At 41.3% G+C, this 26,459-nt stretch overlaps 1 protein-coding gene across 2 annotated transcripts in view; it reads right to left on the bottom strand.

Annotated features, from left to right (window-relative positions):
* The window catches only part of ARHGAP21 (Rho GTPase activating protein 21), a 119,251-nt gene extending 94,863 nt beyond the window's left edge, over positions 1–24,388 (bottom strand). For both annotated transcript variants that reach the window (XM_062569013.1, XM_062569014.1), the window contains exon 1: positions 23,990–24,388. In XM_062569013.1, coding sequence (XP_062424997.1) covers positions 23,990–24,070 — 81 coding nt within the window. In that variant the 5' untranslated portion in view covers positions 24,071–24,388. The remainder of the gene's footprint in view (positions 1–23,989) is intronic.
* Positions 24,389–26,459: the final 2,071 nt, after the last annotated feature.

Genomic DNA, 26,459 nt, shown 5'->3' with positions numbered 1-26,459 from the left:
ATACAAGAACTATGCAACTTTTGTATTCCATAGGGGTTTATAAACTGCAGTAGACCCCCCTTCTCCGTAAAGTACAGACTTTGAAGTTAGAAAGCCTCACTTACTAAGCCATTAGACTAACTGAGCTCCTTCTGAATCCAGCTAACATGAGGGGGAAAAAAATCTTCATTAAAATAAAGTTACTAGAGCACATGAGAATCAATTTAAGCTTCCCAGCTAGCAACACAATCACCCTCCTTCCTTCTCCCTCCTGCTCTTCCCCCAGCTGGTAGGCAGCCCACTGGAGGGACAAGAAAGTGACAATTCGGAGCTGTCAGTCCGAAGGGCAAGCTCCAACAGTAAGCTTAAGTCTAATCTGAACTACAATTAAGGATTTCATAACAATTCTCTTTCTGAATTAATTGTCAATTCCTTATAATCATCAGACATGAATGACATCACTGACAGTGAAATGAAAAAAACAAACCCTGAAAATCAGTTTTGGCACACTGGAAAATACAACACTGAAAAAACCTGCTTGTTCAAAGTAGCAAAATTTCTATGTTTCTTACATGAACATATCAAAGTAACAGAAAGGTGATAAAACGTGTTTACACGAAACTAACTTTCCCTTGCAGACAGTCAATCTCTGTAGTTTAAAGCTGTGCCATCTGCACGATGAAAGCATGCTTTTAAATAATGTTAGCTTAGTTCACAATGTATTTTTGCACAATTTATCCATAGTTTTACAAAGTTCATAAACATCAAACCCCCCTCAAGGCTAGCAAAAAACATTTAATAAAAACTCTGGAGTACAGGTGTTTAAGGGTATCAGATGCTTTAAGAAAAAAATACATCCATACCTTTTGCTGTTTGGGATACATAGACCTGATAGTGGAACCACTTAAAAAGCGTAACACTTTCTAAGAACACCTATTTCAAATCTTCTCGCTCACAGATATCTAGACAGGTGATTAAACCTACGCTATAACTCTACTCACAAATAAAATCATGGTTTGCTCACTTCACATAACTCTTTAGATAATTATAACATTTTAAGAAACGCATTTTAAATGCTATTTACAAAAGAAAATCAGACTGGAACCAAAAGTGTCACCCAAGTTGTAAAAATACTAGTGAGGAACAGGCAGCTTTTGAAGCACTGCACTTCAGATGCCTTCCATTTTCAACACACAGTATAAACGTTCCAGAACAACAGGCCAGTTGAACCTCAAGCTTTTAATGATTCAATTTTCTGTTCACAATCAAATGTTACCACTCAACTTTTCTGACTCTTGATTCACCACTACCTGTGAACATTTCCCCATACCATCATACTATCCTACGGTTTTGACATTCTCATTTATTCCAGTATATGTTTGTATCATTGTATCTTCATTCTGCTTCCATTCCCACAAAGAACATGCCGATCAAGGAAGATGAATGAGGCTGCACAAATTAACAGTGTGCACAAGTTCCTCAAAGGGTTAGATTCCAGAATGAAATTAAATGCTTTAGACTGTGTCTTTTGAAATCCACATTACAATCAGAGTCGTGGTACACATGTCCTAAAAGGCCTGGAAAAAAAGCTGCAAGTGAACACTACATACTGGCCACGAGTACATTCCTTAATACCTCCTGCACACGCGCACGTACACGCCGCAGGTTTCCTGCGGCAGCAATAGCTCCCAGGCCTTACAGCAAATTACTGCAGCTGCATCCCAGCCCAAGACTCCCAGGAATGCTGAACACTCACATTTGGCTACTTGACCACCACCACCATGGGAGATCTCAAAGCACTCTTCACAGGAGCCTTTCCAAATGCCTCTCTCCAGTTCCCACCTGTGGTCTCATAAATTCAAGGCCTGAATAGAACAACATTTACATCTTTTTTTTCCCAAACTTAAACAATAAACCACTTTCTATTCTGTTAATACTTTTCGATAATCTTATAGTGTTACCATTCTCCAGTTGCCCTACAGGAAGGTACAGATCTTGACTTTCATGTCTGAAGCTAAGGAAACTTGCAGAAACTGCAGGGTAGTATTTTTATACTTTTCAAGTGTATAATGCTCAGGTGAATTCCTTAGAACAACAAAGAAGCTAAAAATTGGTAAGTCAAAGAGCAATCCCTAAAACCAAATCTTACAAAAAAAATAGATAAGCACAGTTTTGTTTTGCTTTAATGGAAGAATAGGCAAAAGTTTTAGTGACCAACATTAATTTTCCATCAAGCTAAATTCTACTCTCTCCATTTTTCATCAGTCTATAAGGAAGAACTGCAAAAGCACTAAAGAAAGTTAGGCCATACTTCTTTACAGAGCAGAAGCTCAAATGCACAAAGCAATATAGACATAGCTAAGTTTACCGTCACTGCACTCAACTTGATGGAATATAGGTCCAGGAATTGAATTTGCAGTGTCTGAGTAGCTCGGATTCTTATCTAAGTGACAGAAAGATCTAAGCATCCAGTAAGGAAATTCACATGGCAAGGTACTGACCAGGCAGATGCTAAAAGCAGTAATACATGATGCTGAAGAAAGGAGTACCCCTGAAACCTTTCTGGAGTTCAGATAGCGGAATATCCTTTTACACAGAATATTGTAAGTACTACATAAAATTAAGCAGTATTGTAACCTAGCTCTAAATGATCGAAAGCCAGAAGCCGAGTGTCTGAATTTGTCCATATACAACAGGCAATTACTTGTGGCATGAAGGAGACTGACATGACACTTCTTTCCTAACACTAGAATTTAAAAGTCTTTTTCTTTCTTAACCACAGGATAAAATAAATATTTTAATGACAAAAACAAACACTATGCAAAATACAACTGTAGCACTGATAAAGACCTGCTTTTCCTCAACTACATGCATTGCCCCATTATATTTACAGGAAGTCAATAGTTTCACCCTCTGGCCTCAAAATTTCAATTACATAACGAGTCCAGCGTAATTTTTAGTGGTTACCACTAAAGGGAAATGCACTGATTGCAAAAAACCCACAGGATCAGCATGCTTAGCACTGTAGGGAAAACATCTAAATATATCTCACTCATACTGTGTACTTTTAGACTTCACTTTGCTGGTGTCACAATTCATGCATCCAGAATCCAGAACAAAAAATAAAGTCAGTTTATCTTCTGAAAGGTAAGCGAAACAGAATGCTATGTTTTCACTTGATTTGGTGTGAAAGAATACAAACAAGGCAGCACTTAAAAAGAAAAATTTGTTCATATTAACATTTTAGGTAACACACCTGGAACTCATCAGTATAAAAGTATCTAATGATAAATAAATTTCACTTTCCACATGACCTTCGATTTCTACATGAAACACCTATCTCTAAAAGTGACGAGCTTAGACAATCTAACAGCTTGCTGCTTATTGGGGAAGGAAGGAGGTCCTGTGCCCTGCTATTTCCATTGCACTTTGAGCCTCAAATAAAATCCCAAACCTCCCTTGCACCATTCTTAGCTGCCTGATCCTCCAATGAGCCACATTCACCCTGCAAAAGGTGCAGAAAGAAGCATATACTTCTATACTGGCCTCACAAGATGAATTGGCCAACAAGTCAAACAAGCAGCACAGTTGGCACACGGAAGCTGTGGGATCATCCAGCTGGATGTGAACATCCCTTAGATCTCATATCCCAGCCATCTCACAGAACATCACCAAATGGATGGTATCTGGAAGGCTTTTGCTGTTTTCTGTTTAGGTTTCTTAAAAATGTTATTGAAGCTCCCTCAGAAAGAAGCAGTTTGTTCGGGCAAGGAGAAGGGGGAGCTGAGCTCTGCAAAGGAACATCTGAGCATGCTTTGGCTTTAGAAAACGTGCTGCCACCTGTTGCAAAAGCAACAAGCTGGGAGGCCACAGTTCGCGAAGAGCTAGTGACTGCCAAGAACAGCATGGCACAGAGAGCCAGGCCTCAGAAGGAGATGGAGGAAAAAATTCCTAAGGACCAGAGGAAGCTGGGTTATGAGCAACAGCAATCCTTGTTCAATTTTCTATTCTTAAAAAAAACACCAACTGATCAACTGAAACTAATTCTACAAGCAAGGATCAGTCCGTTCCAGTCAGTAAAGGTAACACATGCCCTAATTATTTTATTTTCCTGACAAATTTGTAAATAAGGAAAACTGTCAAATCCAACTTTTTAAGCTTAAAACATTTTGGGATCCTCACTATTATGAGAGGATATAGGCAGAGCCATAACAAAACTCTGTCCAAGAGAGGTATTCATAACTTAGGAACATACATCACCATCTCCATCCCTGCAAACACGTATGTATTTAGCTTCAACATTATTTTTAAACCAGTACCAGCATTCACTAAAGTAATAACACTAATAAAATGAAGCACATGCATGGTATCTGTGGTATAAAGGCCTAAATCATTTAGAACTTAGCTACTGCAAAAGACATTTAATCATTCTTAAATGCATGCTGATCTCAGATCCATCTTTCGTAATCTGTATTCACAAGATCTTCACAAAAAAGAGAATGATGCACACTAAAAAGTTGTGGCATAGCTGAGAAAATTATTTTTTCCTAATACAAAGGACTTTCAAGAACCGAGTTAAAAATACAATCTCTAAAATTCTACAACATACAGATACGTTAACAAAAAAAAACTTCAAAAAGCAAATCTGGATCTTCATTTTACTTGAGCACTGATCCCGCAGAAAGCTAGCTAATACATGAGCCACAGTATCCTCTACCAGTAAAAAGCAAAAACATAGCTCTCACTGAGAGCTACTTTCATTTTCTTTCTCATTTTCTTCTAACTCTCCTTACCAAAACTTAGTCACAATCCTTTAAAATTAGGTGATAAAGAAGAACCATAAATTTGACCTAATCACCCTAGTAAAACCTCACGCTGGGTCAGTGCTTGCACTAAAGTTTTAGAGACAGGGACTTAATACCATACATTTTCAAGACAAAGGTGTTATTTTTTTCCTATCTTTGAAACACCTTCACCTCTTGGATTAGTAGGCATTGGATCTGATCTAAATAGCCCAGTTCTGTTCAACTTTCAATTATAATGCAAAGCTTTCTATTCCTAAAGTACTGCACAGACAGGCCTCAAAAAGAAATACTGTTAGATGGGTAAGAGAATTCAGTGTTTTGCATGGATCTAGTTCTATTTTCCTAATTTAGGAAAAAAATTCACGAGCTTGGATAGATGCCTCTTTCTGGCACAAAACTAACAAAACCAAAAAGTATTTTTGACATAAACTGTAATGCTATGTTTTTTTAAAAATGTAGCAAGGTAGAAGGTTATTTGGAGGAGAACACACAGCCCCAACTACTGCCACTGGAGACTGCTGACAGACCAGCATAGCAAAACCAGAAAAATTAAGCTGGGATGGACCTCTGCAGATCACATACAATCTCCTCAGCAAAGCAGGGCCAGTGCCAAAGTCAGATCAGGTTGCTCGGGGCCTGCCCAATTGAACTGTGAAAGTCTCCACGGAGGGAGGTTCCACAGCTTCTCAACAACTGGTTCCAGTGTTTAATCACTCTTACTGAGGACATTTTTTTCCTTACACTCGACCGGAGTTTCCCTTACTGCAACTGATCCCTCTTGCCCTGCACCTCTGAGAAGAGCCTGGCTCTGTGCTTTCAGTAATGCCCCTCCAGGTGGTTGAAGACTACAGTGAGCGGCCCCCCTCCGCCGTCTCTTCCCAGGGGAAGCAGCGCTGCCTCCACCGGCCTGCCCTCACCGCACCTGCTCCTAACTGCCTTGATCCTCCAGTTTGTCCTGTCCTGGGACAGGCAACCAAGCACTTATTAGCAGGTGAATGATCAAATCTATTAATATTTTCACAGATTAAAAATTCTCCCTATCTACCAAGTACAAAACACAATGTATTTGTCATTAATAATAGATTCCTTTTCTATGAATACTGGGTAAATCTACAGATCCAAGAAAAATTTTTTTAATGAAAAGTTCAGGACTTCAATGCAAAATAAGCAAAAAAGGTTGAAAAAACACTTTTAAAGTTTCCTAGTAAATATGAAATAAATATAGCAGCACTTAATAACTGTATTTTACAAATTTCTATTTTTAGTGGGATGGAAAAAGAAGTCTTTCACCAACTGAAAACTAATGAAGACTGAATCAGATAACCATAAGCCAGAAATACAGATGCAAAATCCAGGAATCAGCACAAAAGCATAATCTGAATGAGCATATTTCAAGAAAGGAGAAAGTTGTTCACTCATCATTTTCAGTATTTGAAAGAACACACTGCCCCAACACTATCGCAAAAATCTGGACTGTCTAAGATTCAAAGTTGAAAATTAATGATTAAGTGAAACCTGATGAGATTACAATTTCAAGAAAAACATACCATTTTAACAAGCAAGTGCTAAATCAGTCATAATGTGTCAGATATCAGACTAATGTCAGGACTCAAGGGAGTATTAATATTACATCCAAAAAGCCTAAAAAACAAGTTATTGAAGTCTTCAACACTGAAGAAGAAATTAAAGAAAAATAACCATAGGTGAATGTGTACAACACTGGGAACAATCATATGGTAGCAGAAACCTAGAACCAAAGTAGGAGGCTTTTAGTGGAAAACTATGGGTTAACTATACAACAGACAGGAAGTCATGTGAATTTAATTCAAAGTTGCTTATATTTCAGTAGAAAAGCTGGTACAAAATCTTCTTTCAGTCAACAGCAATAGGTCTTAGTCCTTAATAAGAATTTCACTCAGCATCATATTAAGTTCACATTCATATTTTATCTATCTTAATTATTTCTCTTATTACACTCTTACCATGAAGAACGCGAATGCTCTTCATTACATAAGTGACAGCAATAGAACCATGCAGAAGTTTTTGGTACTAGAGAAGTGACACACTTCTGGAGCATAAAGATTCCTCCTGAAATCTTGTTATCATGATACGAGGTTTTTGGTTTTGTCCTTTTACAAATACAGGAAAAAAATATGTATTTTCTGATCCTGTATTTCAAGTGAGAATTGATTTAAGGAAAAAAAAACAAGGTGCTTAAATTTTTTTTTTTTAATTTTTTTAAACCATAATGAATCTTCACATCCAACAGCAAAAGCTTCAAAACCTGTAAGTTTACAGAGTATTTGTACAAAATATCATACAGTATGTGAAATAACAAGATAAGCCGTCTATGTTACTAACACACAGCAAGAGCTGAAGAAGGCAAAAATTAAAATAACTGAGAATTACGTGACAGTAGGAATGCAAGTTTAATTTAATAATCTTTATCAAACTCCTGACTTATTTTCTTAAAACAGTTCTTAGTTTTATGTTTTGAGGTTTAAGTTTTGTTATATAACAGATTAATCAATATCCCTCTAATAAATGTAGAGAAGTTTTACTTGCTCTGCATTAAGTACTCAGCCAACAAACTGCACGGGCAGTTCCTATTTAGTCTGCACAAAACCAATTCAGAAACTATTCGCTATAATAAAAGAAGAAATACAGGACAGAATGTGATCACCTGAAGTGCACATATGTGAGGACAGTGTAGTGGGGTGAGCTCTCATACATCTTCTGGGAAATTGGCATGACCACGTGCATCTCTGAAGTGTCCGTACACTAACACACATCATGTGGGAATCAGAGAGGAGGATTTTGAGATCTGGGTGCAGTTGCAGGCCAGTGATCTCATGAGGATCACACAGTTGTGCCATGACAGCTCACATGACTGCAGTGTTGCCATAGATGGACACAGGCTTTTTAGGAAGGACAGGTTGAGAAGATGACAAGGAGGAGTTGCCCTTTATGTGAGGGAGCAGTGGGAACGCACAGACACCAACGCTGGCAACATCGCAGTGGGTGCCTGCAACAGACCACTCGATTGGGAAGAAGTGGAAGATGAGGCTTTCTCCTGATGACAGGTGGAAGCCTCACGTACACAGAGCGTAGCCCTCACAGGGGACGTTATCCACCCCAGTTTCTGCTGGCAGAGCAGCACAGCAAGGCACAGGCAATCCAGGAGGCTTCTGGAATGCATTGATGAAAGCTTCCTGACATGTGTGATTAAGGGGCCAACAAGGGGAGATGCTCTGCTTGACAGAGAAGAAACAACATAAAAAAATGGTGATGGATGTGAGGATCAGCAGTTGCCTTGGCTGCAGTAGCCATGGTGGTGCTCAGGATGGGAACATGTCAAAAAGCAAGATCACAGACCTGGACTTAGGGGAGCAGGACAGGGATAAGCTTGGAGGAATGACAAAACTCAAACATAAAAAGGAAGCGTACAAAGGTTGAAGGAGGAACAAATGACTGGTAATTCAGAGACCTCAAAACTGGAATTTAGAGACACTGTCTGACTATGCAGCGTTGGGGTTAGCGAAGCCAAAGTCTACAAGATGTTAAATGTGGCAAAGGGACGTCAAGGGCAACAGCAGCAAAAGGAAGACAAAGGAAAATGCAGGCTTGCTGCAGGATAGGGCAGGGGATCTGGTGACAAAGGACATGGAAAAGGCTGAGGTACTCTGTGTTTTTCACTTTGGTCTTTACTTCTCAGGAATCCCAGGCCCCTGAGAGCAAGGAAGACTCACCCTCAGCAAAGGAGAATCAGGTTAGGGAATACTGAACAAACAGGACGTAAACAAGGCCATGGACCTGATGAAATTTACCCAGGAGTGTTGAGGGACTTGGCCAATGTTACTGTGAGGCCACTCTCAATAACCTTTGAAAGGTAATGCCAAATGGGGGAGGTTCCTAAGGACTGGGAGAAAGTAAGTATTACTGCCATCTTCAGGGAGGGCAGGAAGGAGGATCCGGGGGACTACAGACTGGCCACCCACACCTCAATCCCCGGGGAGGTGACAGAGTAGATAATCCTGGAAAACATTTCCAAACACCTGAGGGACAAGAAGTTGATGGAGAGTTGCTAGCATGGATTCATGAGGGAGAATGATGCCTGACCAACCCCCATAGCTTTCTGAGAGGAGATGAGTGGCTTGGTAGATGACAAAAGAGCAGTGGATGTTGAAAGCCTTCCTGAAGGACAACAATGTTGTCTCTCATAACATCCTCATTTGACACACTGACAAAGGACAGGATAGACAAGTGGACAGTGAGGTGAGTTGAAAAGCATCTGCACTAGCAGGCTTGGAGATAGCAGGCAGTGGCATGAAGTCTAGCCAGAGGCCAGTCACCAGTGGACTATCCCGAGGTCAATACAGAGCCCAGTATTGTTTAACATCCTCATGAATGTCTTAGACGATGGGACAGAGCTCAGCCTCAGCTAGCTTACAGTTGATATGAAACTGGGAGGAGTGCCTGAGTCAGCAAATGGTTCTGCAGCCATTCAGAAGGACCTCAACAGGCTGGAGGAATAGGTCAACAGGAACCTCATGAAGTTCAACAAAGGGAAATGCCAACTCCTACACCTTGGGAGGAATAGTATCATACACCAGTACCAGGCAGGGGTCAACTTGCTAGAGATCAGCTTTGCAGAAAAGGTCCAGGGGAATCCTGGTGGACAGTAAGTTTAACATGATCAGCAACATGCTTTTGCAGCAAAGGTAACAATCTTCTGGGCTGCATTTGGAGAAGAACTGCCAGCAGATCAAGGGAAATGATCCTTCCCTGTACTCCACACTGGTGAGTACACACATCTGGAGTGCTGTGTCCAGTTGTGGGCTCTTCCAACACCAGACATGGAGATATTGGAATGGGTCCAGCAAATGGCCACAAAGATGATTAAGGAATTGGAGCAACCTGACATACAAAATGGCTGAAATAGCTGGGACTGCTTAGCCTGGAGAAGAGAAGGCTCAGAGGAATCTTATTGATGTGTATAAATATCTGATGGGAGAGTGTGAGGAAGATAAAGCTAGACTTTTCTCAGTGGCACCCAGAGAAGTTGTACAGACACTATCCTTAGGGATATTTAATGCCCAACTGGACATAGTCCTGGGCAACCTGCTGTAGCTGACTCTACTTGAGCAATGAGGTTGAACTAAATGTTCTCCAAATCTATCTTCCAACTTCAATGATTCAACAATTTGTGCATTTTTTTTTCACTCCAGAATATATTACGCAGCAGTTACGTAGATGATAGCTAGAGACAGATCAGGTTCAGCTCTCCCCTCCCTCCATCAGCTCAAATCCCTAACATACTGTTCACGTCCAGTATAGTTTGGCAGTACTCTGCGAACATAAGCTTTCTAATGTGAAGCATATGGATGTATCCAACTCTTCTTCATCATCCTTATCTAATTTTACTGGAACCAGGTTATTCATGCAAGTGTCATCCTTTTCTCAAACTTCTGGTTTCAACAATCATTTGCAGAATCTATAGTTAAAACATATAATCAAGCGTACACAGGGAAGGGAGGAAGTGACAGAAGGAAAAAAACACCTTGATATTGATCTCTGTGAGAGCCAGGAATTCTTGCATTGTAGAAAGATATAGTATCAAAGACTAGCTGCAGCTGATATGGTAGTGGCTTTCAGGCGCCATAAGAAATCTTGTAAATACTACAGAAAAGCCTTTTCTTCATATCACAGCTAGTTTTCACAAATCAGCTGATCCCTATATTTTGCCATTGTGCGCAGTCTTTTGAATACATCTTACTTCAAGTTCAGGTTATACAAAAATCTGCTTACCAAATTTACAAATAGGTTCTTTAATAAGAATGTATTTTCACAGGAATTTGCCTCGTTGTTGAAACCCCAACAGAGCAGGGGGAAAAATGCTTCAAATATTCACAGCTGACTACAAAGAGCAGCAGAAGAATCATATAGTAGAAGTACAAATTCAATAGCAATTAGAAACCCTAAGAGTAGTATTTCTTAAGGAAGGATTAGTATGTTCTTACCACTTCCCTACTCATTGTTTAGGAAGTACATTTAATCATCTACTTTATGATTTCCAGGTGAGATTCCAATATCCTTTGCACACAAGGCAGAGGCTTTATTTCACAAAAGTTAGTATCTTGGTTTCAGAAATGAGAAAGGGGTAATTTGCTTCAAAATAGGTAGCCACTAGATAAACATGACTGTACTCCACACCACAAATCTCTGTAAAAAGATGCTCATGAATTTTTATCATTTTTGACATAAAATTTACAGTTAGGAAATTTAAAAATTGTACTATGTTGAGAGCAAGCAGTCTTTATTCACTTGTTCTTGGAGAAATTTCAAGTTATAGACATTGAAAAAAACAGTCCTTATTCTTTCCAGATTTCCTTTAATGAGAAAAGGCTTTTTTTTTCCCCTGAAAGTAGTTACTAGTTGAGGAGTTGTAGAAAATTATCAGCTCTTCCACCCTGAAACAAATACTTCCACTACATATTTAATTATTCACAACAATTTTAGTGTTTTAATTGCATCTCTTCATACTTAATAGCATGTCAGGTTTTAGATACTACACATGGCTTTGCATTACAAAAAGAAACAGAACTTGTATTTGTAGGCTTTTTACACTAGTGTTCTAAGAAAATGCTTATTTTTTGAGGTATCTCTGCTTAAACCTGGCACTGATTCCCCAAAAGCAAAGGTTACAGAAGGTGTATGATGCAAATTATTTACTTTTTATTCTAGCTGTTAAGAAAAAGCAGTCAGCTTTATTTTAAAAACAACAATAGAACAGGCATTAACTAGTTTTCTTAAAAATTAAAGGCTTTTTCCAAGCCCAGTTTATCAAAAGCATTGATCCAAAGCCTGAAGAGAACCTCTGCTAGAAGGACTGAGGACTATGTTATTTTATGAAGTAACATAGTAAACGCCAGCCATTTTTCATTTGTTTCAGTATTTTAAACTGCAGTTGATTTTCTTTTTGCAATTATAAGAAACTTTTATTAGCATAAGCCATCACAAAATGTTTTCCTACTCACACATTTTCAGCAGCTTTTTAAATCTTCTATTACAATTCAGTACTTAACAGCTTAAAACAGCTTAAATGGCTGCAACCATTTTAAACAATAAATATGATGGAACTCCTGGGAACTGGATGGAACTCAAAGTGCAAAATAGTTTAACAGAACAGTAAAGCTTCTACTATCGTCGTGTAATAGCAGTACGCAAAAATGCAGCAACAGTGTAAAAACAGGCTTGGAGAAAGTGAAAGTATCCCAGGAAGGTTTTATTAAAAAGGACAAGAATTAATTGGAAGAGCTTTCTGTATTAAGTCATTCTAAAGCACAACTATTCCTATTCCACTCCCAAATGAAAGAAAGGCTCTAGAGGGAAGAAATCAAGTTCCTCAAAAAAACCAGCAGCTTCACAGGACAAAGCGGGGGGGGGGGGGGGGGGCGGAGAGCGACATGGCTCACACTGCTCCTTCTGGATTGAAGCACTTCGTAATTCTCATCTGAGAATTTATTTTTATAATCCCTGCTTTCTTGCTCACAAACGTAAGGAAGGCTACAAGAGCATTTCAAGGAATGGAAGCTCACAGTCTTTTCAGGCTAAAGAAGCAAAGAGAAATCTCCCAAGCCAGATTATCTAAGCAGGGGGAAGCAACCACAGTATTAACTGAACTTTAGGTCAAGTCACTCCCACAAATCCTGTTCTCTAATCTCATACATAATACCTTCCTCTCAACTTATTAATGGTTTGAACTTAATGAAGAAAAAAACCCACATACTTTAAAACATTATGATTCATCCTGCTGGCACTATTCATAACACAGACATTACTGTGGTATTTATGCTTCACACCCCTGAGAGCAGGAGCATAATAAACAGATAAAACTCAGTTTCCAAACTTCAGGTTCCCATTGCAAGCTGCAAGAAAGCCTAGGCATAACCATTACATCAGACTGATGTTGTATCACCCATAGTTCAAGCTACGAACACTTGGCCATGAAAAGGTTAACGTGCTGAAGCAGGGGCAGTGGAAGGGAAAGAATCTTTTTCTTAAATAAACTCACACCAGAGAAAGTGTGAAAACCAGGCATAATTAAGTTATGAGATGTCAGTCTTCAATTGAACACAAGATTTTGTTTTCAGAATTTGCAGTGTTTTAAGTTATACAACTCCCTAGTTTAATTTAAATGAGGAAAAAGTTATCTACAATATAAATTTACCAGTGAATAACTATTTATCCTCTACACACCTTGCTGAGTAACCATGCAGTATTACCACTGCCTCTACTCACTCACCTTGAAGAATTTAGTCTGAGTCATGAATCAGCGCTTACAAGAACAGACACCACTTTGGCCACTTATGCCTTTTAACATTTTGGACAGTTTTAAAAAACAGTGCAAAGCAATAGGGGGCTAAGCTTTGGCAGGTGGGGATACTTGTTGGTCTGCCCACTCCCAAAAGACAAAAACCCCAACCCAGCAAGACTACCTTGTAGGCATCTCTCATTTCACAGTCCTTTAGGTAAGGGATTATGTTTGGGGGGTTTTCTGTTTGTTTGTTTTCTACCTTCTTGATAACTGTGATTTAAAGCATTAGTGAAGCAGAGATCTTGCTTATCACCAACTACAGCTTCTCCCTCCAATATTTTCCCCCACCTGTACCACTCAGTCCTGTGTAGCTTCCTTTGAAGCTACTTAGTTTGCTCTGTAGCCCCTCAAAGTGCTGATTTTTTTCCCTACGCCAGTACCATAGCATGGGATGGAAAAAGAATAAGGGAAGACAAATAGCTACTCTAGAGCAGGCACAGAGCTAGCAACATCATTCCCCATAGAAGCAGGATGGAGTTTCCCACTAGTTCTTAGGGATTTACTGTTTGCACTGCTGCTGTACTTCCAAGACTTGGAATCAGGAATAAAGTCTTGACATTTATGCAGTCCATCAAATGAAGTAATGCAGAAAACAGTTCAACAGACAAGAAAGTACTTGCACGACTGTCAACAAGTAGGAAAGAAATATGAGAACTACAACAGCATACTGAAGCTCTGTGTACAAGCCACACAATCACCTTGCCTTCTCCTTCAGCTGGGGAGGAGGGGAAGAGATGGGGTAAATGCAAGAGTTGATTACTGCACATTTTACTTTCACTAAACAAAACCAGGGAGAACAGTAGACCATATGATGCAACAACAGCTAACAGTAACTTCTGCAAAAGTAAACAAATAAGCCTGAGCTGTGGAGAGATGGACCCAAAGCAAAAATAGGTTCAAGTCCGAAACATTTGAAAAATTGCATTTCCTGTTTCTAACAGCAAATAGCTCCATATTTTGGCATATGCAATACAGAACTTCCATCTCAGATGTCTGAAAGTGTCAGAATTCCTGATAAGCCATCACAGAAGCAGTATTGTAAGATATAAGAACACGTATCAGACCAAAGGTCCAACTAGCCCCATTTCCAGCAGTGAAATGCAGATATATTGCAGTTGATTAGGAAAACACATGTGAACAGGTATCACCAGTGTTCTCCTAGATTCAGTTATTGGCAAATCCATAATTCAGTCTGCTGCAAGGGTATTTAACAACTCTCAATATATTTCTCTGCCAAAAAATTTATCGAGGTTATTCTTCAACTTATGTATACATCTAACACATTGTTTTGCTTTTTCTAACTCCGCTATACTCATGTGACACCCCTGAGTTCTTGTACTGGAGATCAAAAAGCTGATCTATATAAAAAAGAAACACAGAGGGCTACCAGATCTCAAGTCATCTCTCCACCTCCACAGTCTCTGTCTTCCCAAACTGTAATGTCACAGCTTCCTTAATTTTTCTCCATGTAGAAACTATTCAGTTATCACATCTGCTTTTTCTCAGACACTTTTCTGGTTCTGAGATAATGAAAAAAGGAGGAAAGAGAAGAAGAAAGGGACAGAACTTAACCTACACACTTAAGCGTATTATGGATTTATAAATGGAAGCATGATATAGGACACTATTATGCATTTCCAGCAAATTCCTAATAGTTACTTTGCTTTTCTGATCACTACTCAGTATTAAGTTGCTGTTTCCTTGGAACTACCTATCACAACACTAAGATTTCACTCATGAGCTCTGAGGTAACCATTACCTGTTAGTATTTGACATGTGACATTAAAACAGTCTTTTTCCATTCCCCCACAAGTATTACTTGACATTTATGAACACTGAATTTTCATTTTGTATGAACCAGTTCCAAGTATCAAAAGGTCCTTTTCCATTTCTTCACAGAAAACTCTTCACCAACCTCCTGCTGCACAATAGCAAACAAAAAGTCCATAGTTTGTGCAAGTAGAAAAATAAGGTGCCATTTAGCACCCCAGAACAGCAGAAAGTTATTAGACCTGTTTAGCTATACAGCTGAATCACATTCTCAGTCACAGTGCAAGCAGAAAAAAAAATATTCCAAACCATCCATTAAAAAGTCATTAAAAAAAAACACCTATAGGGCATGGGCTATGAAATGCTACTAGTATTGGCAGGTATCCATTATACAATGTCATGTTTCATAATACTTGCATACTGAAAAACTGTACTGCAAATTGAGCTACAAGGACCATTTTTGTCAGGCATGCAGTATTTTTAAAAAGTAACAATAACTCTCTTGTTTTAAAAAAAATAAATGCTAACCAAAAATATGCATCTGACCAGCTTGCAAGATTACCTCCCCGACTTTGGGGTCAGAATACAGGTTTACAAAAATTTTTATGGCTACCGAATTATTCCAGCTTCTGATTCAGATGCATGGATTGCCAGAAACATTGAAGACTATCCAAGCAAGCTTTTAAAAGTCTTGTTAACTCTCATATCAATGCTAATTCAGTGAGATGAGGTATTCTGACATCTCAAGAGCTGTATACCAGACATTCACTCTTCCTAAGATCAGAAAGATCGTGCTCAAAATCTACCTCAGAAGTAACCCCAAAACAATTTCTCCAATTTAAAAAACTAAAACAAACATAAAATGTTGGACTGCATTCAAAGAGAATCCATAATAAAACAGCCTAAGTACAGAGAACGAAGCAGAAAGGCTGTAAAATTGCCACGAAAATTGATCACTCCAGGCAAAGTTTATTTACTTACCTTTTACCGTGGTGAGTGAGGACAATAAAATTTCAAAATGCATGCAAGAAGGAAAACAGGCGAATTTACAACCATTGATGAAAAAGAAATATTTGTGGCTACACATGAGAATGCTTGTCACCACAATCACAGACTCCCTATTGAAATAGTGTTAAAAATGGATAGCTGAGAAGAAAAACGAAGTGCAACAACAAAAAGTAAACTGCAACGGGACTGCATGTTACACGGAAGCTGAGGCATTCCTTTCTGAGACAACCTTAATTAGGCTTTCATCTTATGAAAACAGATCAGAACATAAAGGCAGTCAGAGCCACCTGCTTGAGGTGCACATACTCCATGTGTTGCTTCTTTTGTTAGCCCAAACAACTACAAAAAGATATTTCAGTTCTCAGCTGCTGCATCACAAGGAAATCTAAGAGTTTTGCATACCCTTGCAAGCACCAACTGAACTCTGGCCCTTGTAAACATTATAAAACTGAGGGCATGCAAGTTTAAGCCTGTTATATGCTAGATATTTTTAAACTTTAATTAAAGAATTTTATTTAAATATCAATCTAGTTTATTAGTTAGGAATCAATCACTTCAAGTTCTGTTGATTAGTTAGGAATCAATCACATCAATCACTGTCACAATAAGATAGTCCTTGGGCAAGTTTTTGGTGTTTTTTTTTTTTTTTAGGGGGAACTGCACTACAAATCTAGAATCTAGAACACTACTTTGGCTCCATATACTAGATTTCATACAATGTCTCTCCAAGACAGCACATGGAAAGTTTTCCCATTCAAAAAAAAAAAAAAAAAAAAAGGCAACTTAAGTCATAAAAGAACTCATTTTTAAGATCTCAAAACTGAGAAGTTTCTCAGTACCATAAGCATATTATTGGGTAGACTGCATCTAACTGTTTCTGGAGCCAAATTAGCTGCAAAAGTTTTCTGAGAATTTAAATATTCTCGTTTAGCCCATTCCATGGTCAAAAGAATTACCACCCAAGCTACCTATTCACCTGGAAGTGTTAAATCTCATCACAAGATATTGTTTTAATTTTAGCCCTATTAATGCTTTCTATCCTCATGCTTGGAATTAAAAAAAAAAAAAAAAGTATACAGACATTTTAAGTAGGAAATCTATATATTCAGCACTACTGCTAAGGCAGTTAAACAGCTTGGAATTTTCTTTTATTGTTTATTATGGGAGTGCTCATTCTCTTATATTTTCATCTATTTCCTAATGTGAAAAAACAAACTTAGATGAAAAAGTAGAAGGCAATAGGGGAGAACAAAATACATCCTTTCAAAGGAAGAGTGATTTGCAATTACATTTCAGTAAGGAACACCACTCTTAAAATTTTCAAATTAGTATACATAAATAGAACTGGGAGGATACACTAGCATTCCAATCAGTACAAATGCAAGACTACCTCAGAAACAGTCTTGGGTTTCTCAAATGATTTGTACCAATTGCAACTGTTACTCAAAAGCAATTAAAAAATATTCTTCTCAGTGAGATTCAAAGCTTTCTACTTCATCTCTCCTCCCCTGCCTTGGGGTGGGGGGAAGGGGGGAGGGAAAGGGGGAGGAGGCACAAATGTCAAAGTTAAAAACAAGATTAGCTCATCTAGGCAACCCACTGAGGCTAGTGCAAAATTATTCCCTACAGTATATTTGCTAATGCTTAATGCAGTCCATACAGTGTGTCCTAACACATTATGCAAATGACACATACATAAAAGAAAATCGTCTATCTCCAAGTGCACCCCTCCACCATCAGCCAATCTGTAATTAGCCGTGGCCTCTAAGGAGGCACCTCATTCACTCTCAGCAAAGCAGCAGCAGCTGGGCAAAAGGAAATAAAGAAATTAAAAACAAAAATAAGCCTACTATCTATACAGCCAAAAAGTGTAAGCTCACAGTTGAAAGCCAGAATCAAAATCTAAACAACTGTTTATATTTTTCTAGGATACCCACACAGAACCTCTGACGCCTGGCACCAAATATTTACCAGCATGATCTACAGCAGGCTCCCTCAGACACGATGCTGTTCAGTGTAACAACTGCTGTCACTTTTATTTATAAATACTTTCTGAACTGCAAGTTTTTATACAAAATCTAAGAACAGGCAATATAAAACAGAGACACCTCCTGCTGAAAGCAATTCACTGATCACATACAAAAGTATAATAGGATGAATGCATCTTTCTGAGTTATTACACCTTATCCCCACACACAAACAAATTCACAGACTGAAGCATATATCTTTGTATACTCTACTTCACAACTAGCAGTGATTCAGCATTTAAGTCTCTAATGGCTCTCAAGAAGAGCTCTCTTCTGATCCAAAAGCAATAATAATAATAATAAACAAAGTCTACTACTAATGAAAGACGATAAACAACAGGTTAGGGAGTAGCTAGAGTTCCCAGATTCACCAGAGTAAAAGAAAAATACATTTCACTCCAGCTTAAAAATCCCCCCAAAAAAGAGGGGGGGGGAATCTTCCCATTAAAATGTCTGTAAGTATTTAAAAGTCTGTGCTTAAAACAGTTTATCTCACTTTGTAACTGTAAGAATATAAAAAGATTCTCTCTTTAGGTACTTTGAGTTTGAAGTTTATCTATTATGCTACGCATAACATATTCCATATACAAACATTACCTACTATGCCAGGCAGACAAATACTTCCCTCATAGCAGAGAGCTAAATCAAACTCATAGGATTTGATGTCTTCTATGAAGGTGGTGGAGTCAAAGCTAACAGCTCATCAGCTTGACTTCTGGGGTCCCATTTATTCACAATTTCAGCATAAGTTTAGAAGCCCCACCATTTACAGTATGTTTAACTCACACTATTTAAAATAATGACCCATTATTAATAACAGGAAATAAATCTATTTTTATTTAACATCATTTCCTACATTTTATATTCTCTTTCCTATGTAATTTAACATATAAACAACTGCAAGGAGGAATAATGCACAAGAACATCAAAAAGCGCTTAGTTTTTCTACAATTTTCCAGTTGTTATCACAGAAAAGAGACTAGCTACAAAGCACTGGAATAGCAAAGAACTTCCTAGTAGGTTAGTCAAAAGCTGCATGACAAATTTGCTTATGAAGATACAAAATGTTTTTAATTCTATAATAGCCACACACACACGCGTGTACATCTGTACACATGTATTTGCAGAATTAGAAAAAGGACCAATTTTTACTTTTTCCAGAGCCAATACTGTTATATCAAACTAAATTTAGTCATCCACTCACATGAAGATGTTTTCCACACGTTTTAAACGGAACAAGATCAAAAATGTATAAAATGCATGTCATTAGGCATTTTCTCTTTCCCAATAGTTATGTCAGTCAACTTTAGCATATACAAGTAACGAAAACAGACAAGAAATAACATGGTTGAAGTGGTGTAGACTTGTTATTTTCACAATTGTTGCAATAAAGGGATTTTTTTAATTAGGTTACAGAAGTAAAAAGGTCACCTCGAGAATGTTTTGATATTTGTTAAATCCATTAAAGAAAAAAAAAACTCACCCCTGTAATGCATATACACTGCTGTCAATTGTATTCAATAAATAGAATTATTTAATACAGTTCAAGACATTCTTCAAGCAATCACATTTCTCTTACAAAAACTCTCATTTCTCAGACAAATTTCTAATGGGTACAAATCAATAAAGGTGTATTTTGGGGAAGGAAAAAGTCATTCTTTAAACTGTCAGATACAGCTACATTTGAAGGCATATCCCCTCCCTTTTCTTAAAGACAGACATTTATTTGCTGCTTTATGTTACAGATTGCCAAATATGTAACATTTTCCCCTGGAAAATGTCCATATTCTATCAAATTATCTTAGGTTTACTCTGACATAAATGAGAGCAGAAGTCAGTGTTACGTTTGCATGATTAAACAGGATTTGACTCAAGCTTTTTTGAATTGTACAACCACCACCCTTTCTGGTAACGCTGGAATTTATAATGAATTTATTCTCCCCTTGATACAGCATTTGTGCCCTTTATCACCATGAGTAATACACACTTCTAATGACAGTTTTTCTTTCGGCATGTGTATTACTTAACAGATAAAGTCTTACAAATATCTTTTTATAATTCTGATTTTTTATAATGGTTAAACTTTACTGCCTCCCAGGATCAGACATAGGAAAATCACTGATTTCTGAAGGTACAGAGCTCCAGGTTAGTTTATACGCTGACAGGTATACTTACATAAAGATTGAAATGCAGTATCTAAACACAGCGCTTCAGTGCTTATGCCTGTAGAGTACAGAGACATAACACCTGGGAGTCACCACTCCAAATTAACCAACACTATCTCCACCGGGCTGTTAAAATAGTAAATGGTCTACTACTAGCCAGTGAAAACGCCGCTCAGTTTCTATTTTTAGTGTCATCATTGCCCCTTTCTGGTTCCTGACCCTTCCACAAGAGGCTTCTCCTTGGTTTATGCAGTTGTGTTCCAGCTGATAAGGTGCAGGAGAGAGAATGTGGGTTCCTCCCTCCCTTCCTGAAACTGAATACTTGTTGTTACACAGCAAATACTAAGTTCTGACTAACTTTTCTTTTACAGTAGTATTCAGAAACTTACACCTTAACTACTGCCAAATACAGAAACTCTCAGAAGTCTCTAAAGACTATTCCTAACAATTCAGCTGTTAAAAAAAATAATAAAAAAAACACACACCAAGATCACCTTTGCTGATAATTCAGATTTCTCTGCAGTGAAGTACTAGATATTTATAATAAAAGTCTATGTGTTCTAATGAGTTCCAACAGAAAAATACCAAAAATTCTGAATAAAATGTGACTTAAGTATTTTTGCTACTCACAAACTGAGCAGGTGGTATTGTTTATGAGAAAAATTTGTTTTTTAAAGCCACAAACACAATGGGTAGGATTCTTTCTTCTTACATTTAACATTCTAAATTCCTTTTAACACAAATAAATGGTTAACTGTACCACAAATTGATTTATCAATAATTTTAAGGTCAGTGCAAAATAGTGCAAGTAGAAGAGCAACAGAGCACTTCCAGTTGGGCCTTTTTGTATACAGTTCAGGAGCTTAAATTTGCACCTCCCAGGAAGCCAGTTCCAGCCTTGAATTGGGACAGGCCTACAAATATGTTGTGGCTGAAACAGTCCCGCCTGCACCTCGCAGAGCTGAAGCGCTTCAGCAGCGCGCTCCTACAACCCGACCAAACAGGGTGAACATACACCTATTAATCTAGAAGACAGAAAGAGCACGCTCTCGCTTATCTGCCCGTAGGAACATAACCTCGGGGATGCCTGGGCCCATTTGCAAGCGCGTGTCAGATTCCCGACAGAATGGCAAGCAGCCCTGGGAGCCTCCGGCCCCTCTGCCCGCTCCCCAAAGAGCCCAGAGTACGTGATCTGTCCCTTTGAACAGGCCCAATGTGTTCAGGCGGGAGCCTGCAAAGCCTGAGTTGGTCATCTTTGTTCTCAACGATCACTTCAGCAAAGGGGCTCTGAAGCGAAAAAGACCATCGGGTGCGGGGGAGGGGGGGGGACACAAAAAGTCATGGTGAGGCATGACAGAACACAAAATCAGACAGACAGCCAAAACGAGAAACAAGCATCTACCAATGTAACTAACTACCAGCATATGCACTACCTAAGTGAATCAAATTTCATGTCCTCAATTTCCCCACCTCCTATGCAAAAATGCACACAAACACAAGCTTCTCACTCACAAATTCCCCTTCTTTGCCCAACCTGTGATCTTAAAGCCAGAGGGAAACACTTTCAGTTCTTCATCAAACTGTAATGAACACAGCTATAGGCTTCAAAAATCTTAAAATGGCCAAAAATCCTAATTTCTGTTCCCTTGCCCAAAATGAACACAGGTTATGCTTGCAGTCCTCCTCGTGGCAACTGATAGCATAAGTCTACAGCCCAACTTCAAGTGCGCATGAGTTAATACTCCATTACAACAGAAACTACATATGGGAAACAGTACCCATAAACATATATTGTTTTCCAAAAATTACTAATATCTTGCATGTCCGTATTAACATGCCATAAATCCTTACAACTGCATCAACATTTTTTGAAAACTTAAAATTTCTTTCATAGTAGTTGTTTCATGAAGAGTTTCTAGAGTTCTTAAACGGAAAAAAGATTATCAGCGTTCAAAACAAGTAATACTTCAGAGTTAAAGGGATCTGTTTGAATACAGTACATCAGTACTGTTAAGTGGCAACTGTTCAATCAGCTCAACTGAGACAGCAGACATAGACAGCAGACCTCAAGCTACAAACACTATCTTTCTCTTGGAGTTTTACATCAATCTATTAAAAAAAGTTATAAAATTGCAAGAAAGTATGGTATACTTTAAACTATACAGCAACATATACACTGAAGTAACTGAGAAACCATCGTTTCCTTGGTTAGACATTCACGAGAGCTACCTACATTCAAGCTAAGACTGTTTTAATCATAGCAGGCCTGACACAACCTTGAGTATAAATGCATTTTTTCTAGTCATAAACTTTTAACTGCAGCATACAAAAAAATCAAGCAAAACAACAGGCAGTGCAGTCCATTTTACAATTCTGTACCTATTAGTAATCGCCAATTAGACAGTTTTAACATGATGAGCTCCAAAAGCACCACAGGCCTTGTTACGGTTTACCACAGCAAGGATAGGTGGATTGTAGCAGACTAAAAGTGCCAGAAGACCAATAGTTTCAATGTGGTAGAATTATAAAGCAGATTTTCATTTTACATTTAGTCATGTAGTTTCTTCCCTCTTTACACACTATTTAGGTAGTACTGAAGGATAAACTCTCCCAAAACAGTCTTTTTCAATTATATTAAAAATAAAGCTCCAACAAGGATAACATGACAGAATTTACATAAAAATTGTAATTGCTTACAAAGTTTCAAATTTCAACATCTTTTGTCTTCTTACTTAAAACTTACATTTTGTCCCCACCTAACCCACTCATTCCAAGAGACTGGGTGAATCTCTTTACTGAGGTGGTGACAGTAAGGGAAATCTTGCAATACCGTACGTGCCACTTTTAAACCAAGGCATTAGGGTGAATTGAGGACAACACTGAACTAAAACTTGGTGTCTTTAAAAACAATAAACACCAAAAAAATTAAAGTCTTTGAAGCTGCTGAACTTAAAGGTTAAAATCAAACACTTCTGCTTTTGTTTGCTGAAACAGGAATAAGCTAAACGTCTGAGCAAAGGATATCCATTTCATGGTCCTACACAGATTAAAGGCAGACTTCTGCCTTTGGCGTAACAAGCCTGAAGTTTGAAAAATGCAAAAGCAAGTTTGTCTTTGCAAACACGGTTTAAGACTGATCTTAGCAGTACTCAGCTGAAGCTGTTAGGCGCGTTCTGTCGGCTCCCAAGTTACAGTCGTTCTGCGGACGTTTGTTAGGGAGCGCAGAAGGAGCATTAGATACGGCTCCGCGGTTAAAAGCCAGGGCTGCTAGCCCGAACAGGCAGCGGTGCCACCCCCGGGCGGGTCACGGCTACTGAACTCGACACGCCGGGGGCCGTTCCAGCGAGGAACCAGGGCCGGGGCGAGCAGCGCGCCCACAGACCGGCCGCTGCCCAGGGCCGGGAGCTCCGCGAGCACCAGCCGCGGCCGCCCCGCGGAGCCGGGGCCCGGCCCAGGCCTCCTGCTAACGATGCCGGCGCTGGCGGGGAGCCGCAGGAGGCGAGGCCGAGGGCGGGAGCCCCTCGCAGCGGGCCGGCCCGGGCGCAAGGCGGCGGAGCCCTTCGCAGCGAGGCCCCGCGGGGAGCGGCGAGGCCGCCGCCCGGCCTGCGAGGCGGGCTCGGCGGCGCCCCCGCCTCCCGGCCCGGCGGCGGCGCCCCGGCCCGGCCGCTGCCGGGAGCCGCAACCCCAGCCCGCTCCCAGCGCGCCCGCGGCGGGCGGGCAGGAAGAGGCCGGCAGCCGCGCAGGGGGCGGCCATTAAACCCGCTCCAGCCAAGCCGTCCGCCGCGGCGGCAGCGGCGGGGGGCGGCCGCCCCCCCGCCCGTCCCAGCCCGGCCCGGCGCCCGCGCCCGCCGCCCCTACCTGGCCGCCGGCGCCGCCGCACGGGGGGGGCTCGGTGTCTCCATCTCCGCCGGGCGGCCCCGCCGCCCACCGCGTCGCCATTATTTCATTCCCAGTTACAAAGGAGGAGCAAATCCTCGGGAGCCCACATCGGGAGCGGCGCGCAGGGCGGGGGCAGCGCCAGAGCCTCTCGCACACACCCAAAGCGACGAAGCCAAGCGCGAGCCAGCCCCGCCGCCGGGAGGGGGGCTCGGCCCCGTCACCGAGCGGGCATGAGGGCGAGCCCCGCGCTCGGCCGGGCCTCAGCGGCGCTCCCCGGCCGCCGCCTTCATGGCTGCGGAGGGAGAGAGCGGAGATGTGTCAGTGCTCGGTGTGCCGCCGCCACCCGTCCCTTGTTAGGCTAATTGCACTCGCTCGTCATCTTCCTCTTCCTCCAACTCCTCCTATCCAGAGCCCGAGACACGGGGAGGAGAGGGAAAGGGAGAGGGAGGCGGAGGAGGGAGGCGCCCGCTACCTCCTACTTTGCTATACGCAGGCTTCCGAGGCGGGGGGGGGGGGGGGTTACCCGGGTTGGGAAAGGAGGGAAAAATCCCTCTCCAGGCTAAACCCTCCCTTTCACAAAGAGCAGAGGCTTTCCCGGCATTTACCGGGGCTGGAGACTGGGAACTAACTGCCTCAGCTCAGCCGAACTTTGATCAACTCGTGCAGGGAAAGGAAAAAAAAAAAAAAAAAAGAAAAAAAAGAAAGAAAAAAAGAAAAGGCGCGGTCGCGGCAGCCCGAGGAGCAGCTCGTTCAGGAGCCGGGCGGAAACCGGCCGCTCGGCCCCGGCTGTTTACAGCCCTCGCCTCGCTGCGACCGGGTCGTCCAACCGGGTTGCGGGGCTGCTGGGGGCGGCGGAGCCACCCGGCCAAACCCCGGCTGGCAGAGGAGCGTCGCAGCCCTCCCGCAGCAGCAGCTGTAATTCCGCGCTCCCGGGGCTTTTGTTTCCCACACGCACCTACCCCGCGTTCGAGGCAGTTTCCTCCCTCCCCCCGGCTACGTAGCCGCAGCCGTTGCCGATCAGACCACCGCGCCCCGCCCCGCCCGGTCACGCCAGCGGCGGCCGCTCCGCTCCGCTCCGCGGGGCGGCCGCGCCAGGCCCGGCCCGGCCCGGCGCGGGCGGGAGCGTCTCGCCGCCAGCCGCGCACGGCTGCGGCCCCTCTCCGTCGCCTTCCCCCGCCTCGCCGTCCCTATTCCCTTCAGAAACGCACCCGCCTCCTCAGAGGGCGCCCAAGGGGCTGGGGCCGGGGCACCGCGCCGGACCCTCGCCCCTGCCCGGCTCCCCCGCCCTGTCAGCGGTCCCCGCGCCGGCCGGAGCCGGCGTTTCCGCCTGGGCGCCTTTTCGGGCGCGGGGAGTCGGCGCAGCGGTGACCTCCGTCCCTGTTCGCCGCCTGACGGAGGGTTCAGCGCCGCCAAGGCGAGCTCCGCGCCGCGCCTGCCCGGCGCTCGGCCCGGCCGGGGCAGCCCCGCGGCAGCCGGCCCGCGGCTCTGGGCGCGCCTGGCCCTGCCGGCGGCGGGGGCACAGTGCTGCGCTGCGCCTGTGCTCGCTAGAGCCTTCGGCTGACTTCTGCCTTCCCGGTTGTGGGGTAATGATTTTCAGCGCCGGGGCTTTGGGCGACTAAGGGAAACAAGAAAAAGGGAATAGGAAAACAAGAAAACAAGACATTTGTACAAGTAGGTTTTGTGTTAAGTCTACTGGCTCACGTTTTATACACACATATACATACAAAATTGTGTTAGCCTAAGTGATCTCAGAAAAGAGGTGACAGCCCCGGTTACCCAGGAGCTGCTTGTATCAACAGCAGAAATAAATACTGGTGTCCAGAGAACCGGGAAAGAGATTACATCTGTTAGCTGGGGGAAAGAAGTCTCAGCATCCAAAAGGTGATTCCTGTCACGCTGATTCAAACCTACACCTACACCAGAGGTTATATACACCTGTTTTAAATAAGCATGCTGCAATCCAACTGGCAATCCACAGGATGATTCTGTTCAGCTCCCTAATCATTTGTCACTGTCGTATAACACTATAAGATTTGTTTGCCATTCAAACCTCAGGTGAACTATTACAATATAACCTAGCCAGTGTGTGTCAAGAAATTGAAAAGGCCAGAATTAAAGTCACCTGAGCTTTTTTAAAGGGTGGAGAAGGGGAGCAGTTGTGGTACTTTTCCTGTTTAGATCCGGTATCAAACAAAGCTGAGGACTATAGTTTCATGGTTAGCTGCACACTGTTCTCTGCACCATAGTCATTGTGTCAATCTGTAGTAATATCACCAGAAATCTACTATGTATTTAAAATCAGTTCTGTGTATTTATAATCATCATTTTTTCTTAAGGGAGCCATAGTACTAACTCTAAATCTAAATTAGCATCATAACAAGTTGTCAGATTTACAAAACGTCTCAGATTTAAACACAAGTAGACTGATCGTTTAGTATCTTGCAAATCT

The sequence above is a fragment of the Rhea pennata genome, chromosome 2, assembly GCF_028389875.1.
Source record: "Rhea pennata isolate bPtePen1 chromosome 2, bPtePen1.pri, whole genome shotgun sequence".
Taxonomy (NCBI): domain Eukaryota; kingdom Metazoa; phylum Chordata; class Aves; order Rheiformes; family Rheidae; genus Rhea; species Rhea pennata.
Note: the sequence above shows the minus strand (reverse complement) of the source record. Positions and strands in the feature narration are given on the sequence as shown.